The sequence below is a fragment of the Vicia villosa genome, linkage group LG5 (assembly GCF_029867415.1).
Source record: "Vicia villosa cultivar HV-30 ecotype Madison, WI linkage group LG5, Vvil1.0, whole genome shotgun sequence".
Taxonomy (NCBI): domain Eukaryota; kingdom Viridiplantae; phylum Streptophyta; class Magnoliopsida; order Fabales; family Fabaceae; genus Vicia; species Vicia villosa.
The window spans coordinates 143,157,913-143,165,751 of NC_081184.1; the positions used below are offsets into that span (position 1 = coordinate 143,157,913).

The 7,839-nt window shown below is 37.6% G+C and overlaps 1 protein-coding gene across 1 annotated transcript; it reads left to right on the forward strand.

Moving 5' to 3' along the window:
* The first annotated feature begins 1,382 nt into the window (after window positions 1-1,382).
* On the forward strand, window positions 1,383-7,496 carry LOC131602889 (alternative NAD(P)H-ubiquinone oxidoreductase C1, chloroplastic/mitochondrial-like). Its single transcript, XM_058875109.1, has 11 exons — window positions 1,383-1,617; window positions 1,733-1,926; window positions 2,027-2,122; window positions 2,730-2,796; window positions 2,879-3,062; window positions 3,442-3,535; window positions 3,633-3,851; window positions 6,079-6,477; window positions 6,575-6,651; window positions 6,842-6,945; window positions 7,046-7,496. Exons 1-11 carry the CDS (start codon window positions 1,569-1,571, stop codon window positions 7,198-7,200), a joined length of 1,638 nt encoding a protein of 545 aa, XP_058731092.1. The 5' UTR covers window positions 1,383-1,568; the 3' UTR covers window positions 7,201-7,496.
* The last annotated feature ends 343 nt before the right edge of the window (window positions 7,497-7,839 follow it).

The following is a 7,839-nucleotide window of genomic DNA, read 5'->3' on the forward strand; positions in this document are numbered from 1 at the left end:
CGTCTCCTTGTGCCAGCGCTCCATAAATGCCCCCTGCATGTCGGTGCTGATCGTGGTGTACCCCGTCATGCAGAGCCCGCTGAGCCCTGAACCTCGCACATGGTCGTTAAACCACTCAGCTGCTGGTTTAAACAGACTAAAAATCTTGCGGGCGTGGTTGACCATTTTCAGCGGCTCTCTCTCCTGTTACAAAAAAAAAACAAATAAGCGACATATATTAAATAAGCGGACATATATTAAATAAGCGACAAATAAACGGTTAGATTACAAAAAATGGTGACAAATAAACGGTTAAATTAAAAAAATACCTCTCCCTCCCAGATCCGCCGAGCGACGTGATCGTGGTAGTGAATCAGCACGGAAGTGTCAAAGGGCCTTCCCGGATAGCCATCCTCCTGCTCATCCTCCTCCCCGGCTGGAGGGTCAACATCCGGTACACCCTCCGGCTCGCGGTATGGCACTGGCACCTCCTCCTCCACCTCCTCCTCCTCCTCTCGCTGGCGGGAAGAAGATACCCGAGCCAGCCGACTCCTAGATCCTGAAGCAGATGTACCCTCTCCCACGTCCACGGGAACTCGCACACGGCATCCCCGGCCCTGCCCCCGTCCCTGGGTCGACGCCAGCTGCGCCGCCGCCCGCTCGCGTCTAGCCGACGCAGTCTGAGACTCTCTCCCCTGTCTGATGCGTGCTGGTTGGTTGCCTGACATGTTCCTGTAAACAATTGAAATCGATTAATATGCGAGACAAAAGAAGAAACAAAAATAATTGAAATTCTGATACTGTTCGGAAGTTCATTTCCGAAAACTAGGATGGAGGTGTTTTCGGAAATGAACTTCCGAAACACCCCTGCGATGGAGTTTTCTGCAACTCCCATGGCAGACCCCAAAACCAAACATCAAACCTATGTCTACACATTCTAAACATCCTAAATATCAGTATAAACCTAACCTAATACATTTTTTGCTATTTGTAAATATCCTAATATACATTTTAATCATAGATCTTAAAATCAAAATGCTTACCGATTGAATGGATTTGAGGACTTTTGAATGTAATAGAGCAAGTAGTTGGAGCCTTTGAGGTAGCTTGGAACTGGTTTGCACAAAAATCTCTTGGGGTGTGAGTTTGGAAGAAGATTAGGGTAAATGATTAGGGGGAGGGGGCTGTTTTGCTTAATCTGCAAAACGCGCAGTATTTCGGAAATGAACTTCCGAAATGGTGTTTTCGAAAGTGCATTTCCGAAATAAGTCAAATTTTTTTTTAAAAAAAGGCGCTTTCGGAGATGCATCTCCGAAAACACCTTTTTCTTACCTTTCGGAAGTTCATTTCCGAAGTCAGGGTATTCTGGATTTTTCATCATAGATGAGCTAGAAGGTTGGGAGGTGGCCAAAGAAATTCTCTGAGTTGGATAGCAACCGTTGAGTCGAGAAGAGGCAGAAAGCGTGGAAGCAGAACAACCATACCCAATACTACCACGCGGTTGCTTCATTTCTTCAATTCTATTTTTCTCCACTACTTCCATAAAACCAACCCTAACTTCATACCAATTCCATTCTATCTTTTCCAAAATGTCACACATTGCTTTAACTTCATCACCCACCGTCGTCGCTTTTCACCGTATGCTCTATTTCTCTTCTATCAAATTTTAAATTAACGCTGTTTTCATTTTCCTCTTAACAATTAGTGTAAATTCAACACTATCGGAATCACTTTTTCTTCTTCTTTCTATAAGGTGGAGCGAAACAATGGAGCACGCTGTTCCCGAGTAGCTGGAGAACCAGGGGAATCAATCCATCTTCATTTCCAAACTCAGCCAGAAAACGGTTACAGTTGCGGTTTTTCGCTTCCGGCGGCAATGGAGGTGTTGTGGATGAAATATCTGAAACCGTAAAGGCGCACACGAATTTCGTTTGGCCTGATAACAAGGTTTCGTGTGGATACTTTGTTAATTTTGGATATGGAATTTGTGTAGAATTTGCTAACTTGTTTGTAATTGTTTATATATTCTCTGATTCATGGTTTGCAGAAGCCTAGAGTGTGTATTTTAGGTGGTGGATTCGGTGGTTTATATACTGCTTTAAGGTTGGAATCACTCCAGTGGCCCAAAGACAAAAAGCCACATGTAAGTATTTTAACATTCAAATTCAATTCAGTTCTTTCAAATGTTTGGAAATTCATGCAAAATCTGTGATAGGAATAACTTTGGAGCATATTCCTTGAATTCCGACTTCCGATCATATGTTATGACTTATGATTGCATGGTGAGGAATGGATTAAGAGTTTGTTTGGATTGACTTATTTAAATTTATCTACTGATATAAGCACTTGTGAGTGTGTTTGAAAGAACTTATGAAAACAACTTATGACATGTCTGCAACTGTTTTCAACTTATTTCTATAAGCTCTCCATGATAGGTTATGAAGCAACTTATAGCTTATAAGAATGCAATCTAACTTTATCTTTTATATGGAAATAGTTTATACATAAACACCTATATGATAAACGCTTATGCTATAAGCGCTATCTTGAACTGTTTATCCAAGCAAGGCCTAACTCACATGATAAGCTGCAATATATTTTGTTCTTCTCTTGCAAGTTGAATGTACAACTATCATTATGATCCTTTTTTTATATACATGCACTATGATTTAGTTGTTGATTTTTCTGCACTTTTTGTTTCTTGGGGATGTATTGTATAAAAATAAAATTCTTTATATGATATGGAACAGATTGCTCTTGTTGACCAATCTGAACGATTTGTTTTCAAGCCACTGTTGTACGAGCTTCTATCTGGTGGTATGCAGTATTATAATTATTTCACAACTGCAGTTTTCTTTGTTTCATGTATGATTAATTAGAATTACATTATGGCACACAGAGGTGGATGAATGGGAAATAGCTCCTCGCTTCTCGGATTTGCTGGCAAACACTGGCGTGCAGTTTTTAAAAGATAGAGTAAAAGTCTTGCAGCCCTCTGATCATTTGAGGGCGAATGGATCCAATGCATCTACTCGTGGAGGAACTGTTCATCTTGAAAGTGGCCTTCATATCGAATATGACTGGTACAATATGAACTATTTAAGTACCTCAGGGTATCCTGGCATTAATTAAGTTTATATGCTGCTCAAGATAATATGTTTTTTTCTGGTTCTGTGTTCTTCATACTAACCTAGATTCGACAATTTGTAAAAATTAGGATACTTGCTGTGACCATGCTCTTTAGTTTATTCTTACAGTAATGATTAGGATTTATGGGCAAGATTCTCTGCTGTAGTATATACCGAAATGTTTATTTGTGTATCTAAATTATCTGCAAAAGGAAAATGAACCCATCTATTTTTTTGTTAGATGAAGTGCACCGGAAGCCTACAGTATATATAAAATAAATGCATAGTTTTTGTTGATTTGAACTTTTTCCATTTCTTCGTGCCGGACAGCCAGGCTGGTTCTTGCATTAGGATCTGAAGCTAAGCTGGAAGTTGTACCAGGAGCAGTAGAATTTGCAATTCCTTTCTCAACCCTGGAGGATGCACGTGTAAGTGTGTGATAGGACTGGCCAACTCTTTAATATCTCAGATCTAATATACAATCCTTATATTTTAATGATTTTACATGCTGGTTTCTTGTTGCAGAAAGTTAACAATAGATTGACAATATTAGAGAGAAAGACCTTTGGTAAGACTAAGGACCACCAAATTAGTGTGGCAATTGTTGGTTGTGGATACTCCGGGATTGAATTAGCAGCAACAGTAGCAGAGCGATTACAAAATAGGGGAATTGTTAGAGCTATTAATAATGAAACAACGATCTGCCCAACTGCCCCACCTGGCAATAGGGAAGCTGCACTGAAAGTAAGTCGTTTAGAGTTTAACTTTAATGCTTACAGGAACTCAAATATCTATTTTGATCAGCCATGAGCAATTAGGTGATGATCCACACAATATTGCTTTGCACTACTCTATGGCAGTTGGCAAGGCAGTGAGATATACTGTTCTCTTTAAAATTTTCTTTTATACTGTTTGATTTTAATAAATTGTAATCGAGTGAAGTCAGATATATAGAGAGCTAGAGCTTCGTGTTTGAAGATGTTAAATGAAATACTAATTAAAATGTTCTAGTGACTCTAAAACTAAAAACTAAGTGCTCAAATTTATGATGTGATTGTTCATTGTTTGGGTTGAAGAAATGTAACCCAATTATGTCAAGATAATGCTGCTTGCTTAAGCTTGATGATCCCTAAGCCTTTGTTTGGGAGTTTGGAGGGGAAGGGAGGAGAAGACTTTGAAAAATTGAATGATTGAGAGAAAAGATTGGAGGCATTTAGACGGAGAGGGTTTTGGAGGGTTTATTCTTATTCATAATACAAAGTCCCTCTAATTTGAGGAATTAAAAAATTATATTGGAGGAAGGGTTTGGAGGACTTAAATAATTTGTTCAAATATAATATCTATATTATTATATATTTTGAAAATTAAAAATATTTTAATGATAAACATTTATTTACTATTCTATGCAAAATTATTCTTTTAAAAAATATTAAAGATTTCTCTATATTTTCTCCAATTATATTTTCTTGAAACCATCCCTTCCCCTATCTTCCTAAATCGCAAACCGAGTCTAAGAAAACTCATCGAGTCCTCTATGAAAGACTTGATAATTTATTTGAGTTATTACTTTGTAAGTTCTTGTAATTTTTAGAAAAACTAAAATGGGTCCTTGTAATTTGAAATTTTTATTAGTCTTCATAGTTTTAAATTTTTTTAATATGGTCTTCATTTTTGCCATATTGTTTAGCACTATGGGAAAAATCCTAGAGAACAAAGGGATTAAAATTGCATATATTCGAGCTATCCAAGATATGTATAAAGGGGTATCGATTAGTGTGCAAACACAAGGCGGAGAGGTAAAAGGCTGTCGATTAGTGTGCTAACACAGGATGGAGAGACAGACGATTTCTCTATTACAATAGGTTTGCATCAAGTTTCAAACCTTAGCCCCTACCTTTTTACTTCAATTTTGAATGTACACACGAAACACATTCAAGAGCTAGCATTGAGATGCATGCTTTTTGCAGATGATATAGTCCTACTTGGAGAGTCGAATGAGAATTTAAATGAGAGGTTAGAGACTTGGAGAGGAACTTTAGAAACGCATGATTTTTGCCTAAGCAGAAGTAAGACGGAGTATATGGAATGTAAGTTCGACAAAAGGAGAAGCGTTTCTAACCTCGAGGTGAAAGTTGGAGACCATATCATCCCACAAGTCACGTGGTTTTAAATATCTTGTATGTGTAATTTAAAATGATGGAGAAATAGAAGGGGGTGTAAACCATAAAAATTAAGCTAAGTGACTAAAATGGAGTAGGGTTTCAGAAGTTTTATGTGACACAATGTTACCGCTCAAGCTGAAAGGAAAATTTTATTGGATTGCCGTAAGACCTGCGATGTTGTACGAGACAGAATGTTGGACGGTTAAGAATCAACACGAGAAAAAGTAAGCGTAGCTGATGATGTTGCGTTGGATGTGTGCTAAGACTAGACAAGATAAGATTAGAAATGACAATATTAAAAAGAGTGTTGGGGTAGCACCTATAGTAGAAAAGATGGTGGAAAATAGACTTAGGTGGTTTGGGAATGTAGAGAGAAGACCTGTAGATTATGTGGTTAGGAGAATAAATCAAATGGAGAGAGTCAAATCTAGAAAAACTATTCGGAAGAAATCAGTTCTGAGCATTTTGAACTACAAACTTTCTTATTCATAGTTTAAGTAATTCTCATTCTAGCAGACACATTTCACATCAATCTGTGAATAACTTAATTCCAAACCAAACAAGCATTAGCCATAATTGAATGCTACATCGGTGTTCCATGATGAAATTAAAATATTGAATACTTTTGAACGCATCACTTGTAATCCTGGTTTTGTATGCTTCTCTAGCATGCACTTATCTCTTATCTTAAATTATGGTAGCAGTAGTATTTTCTTACCCTTAAATTTATATCCTTAAAATTCCATTGCTGGTATTATTGCAAGCAATTTTATGATATCTGAAAGGAAACATTATACTGTGGATGTTAGGTTCTTTCATCCAGGAAGGTTGAACTTTTATTGGGTTATTTTGTCAACTCTATTCGGAGGGCCAGTGAGTTGGACTCTACAAATACTCCGACAGGGGTGAATGAAAGCATTGAAACAGTGCCGGATTTTGAAAAGTATATATTGGAACTGCAACCTGCTGAAAGGGGAGTGCAGCGTAGAATCGTTGAAGCGGATTTGGTATTGTGGACTGTTGGATCCAAACCTCCTCTTCCTCATCTGGAATATTCAGATGTACCATTTGTAATTCCACTTAATGCCAGGGGACAGGCGGAAACAGATGAAACTCTTCGTGTTAAGGGTCACCCAAGGATATTTGCTCTTGGTGACTCTTCGGCATTAAGGGATTCAAATGGAAGGATCCTTCCAGCCACTGCACAGGTGTGATTTTATTGACATTGTATCTAATGTTATTATGAAATCTTTTGACAGTACTAACATATTTGTTTGCCCATTTTGTTTTTCCTTTACATTGCAGGTTGCATTTCAACAAGCAGACTTTACTGGTTGGAATCTCTGGGCTGCAATCAATGGGCGCCCGCTTTTACCATTTAGGTATTTTTGCATTTAGAAGTTCTTTATTTTGCTAATAAAAGGGAAAAAGCCAATCTGGTGCTATAAATATCCCATTATGGTGGCCTTCATGGAAGTGTCAGACACAGAAGTTTGTTATTTGCTAATAAATTTGTTTAGTTGTTCCATAATGTACACCTAACTCTACATTTATTCTCAACCTGGGTGTTAGGTTTCAGAACCTAGGTGAGATGATGACATTGGGAAGAAGTGATGCTGCTATTACTCCGAGTTTTATTGAGGGGTTAACTTTAGAAGGTCCCGTTGGCCATACTGGTATGTTGGTCTTACCCGCCATTCTTCACTACGCTGGTAACCTATTAAAAACTTAAAGAGTAAGAAGAAAAATAAGCTTGAGCTTTTTCTGTTTTTGCAGCTAGGAAGATTGCTTATTTGATGAGGTTACCAACAGATGAGCATAGGCTTAAAGTAGGGATCAGCTGGTTTACAAAATCTGCTGTCGAGTCAGTGTCTTTGCTACAAAGTACCTTATCCAAGGTCCTTTCAGATTCCTCTGCTCGTTCAGATTGATGTATATATAAGATGGCTTATCATTTTGATAGAGACACTAAGCCATATTAGCATTTAAATGTTATGGCCATGTTTCTGGTATCTCAAATTACCGTGCAAGACCGGGTATCATTGATCCAACCTCATAAGTACTAGATCCAGTGTACCAATTGTTCAATTTAAGTTTTTAGCCCTCATCTATTGTCAACAACTTTTATTATAGATTTTGATAACATTGTATCACTGGACTTTTCCAGGATCCCTACCACTGTATCTCAACTTAAAAGTTACTAATGTCTTTATCTGTTTCATCGTTATATTATAGTCAACATGAGTTCATGGCTGAGCTGATATCTAACACTTGATTCTTGGTAGTTATAATATTTAACTGATATGATTGTGACATGATTTTAAAAGAAATTGACCAGTCCATTACACAACTGGTTTTATTTGCCCAATTTTACCTTACAGTTGCAGGGTCAGTGAGGAAGTTAACACGATCACATGGTTATGAAACTAGAAAGATGTAACATTAATGCAACTCATTTCCCACACGTCTTACAAAGTTCAAGTTTATTAAATGAACCCCACACATGCACTACAAGACACACCGCTTCTTATTTATAGTTTTCCATTATCACCCATGCAAAAATAAAAATC

What these genes read in the sequence shown, in the direction of transcription:
- LOC131602889 (XM_058875109.1), top strand. Translation starts at nt 1,569, where the DNA reads ATGTCACACATTGCTTTAACTTCATCACCCACCGTCGTCGCTTTTCAC. An exon ending in CAACCCTGGAGGATGCACGT is followed by an intron (nt 3,536 to 3,632) that starts GTAAGTGTGTGA and finishes TTCTTGTTGCAG; the next exon opens with AAAGTTAACAATAGATTGAC. An exon ending in ATAGGGAAGCTGCACTGAAA is followed by an intron (nt 3,852 to 6,078) that starts GTAAGTCGTTTA and finishes TGTGGATGTTAG; the next exon opens with GTTCTTTCATCCAGGAAGGT.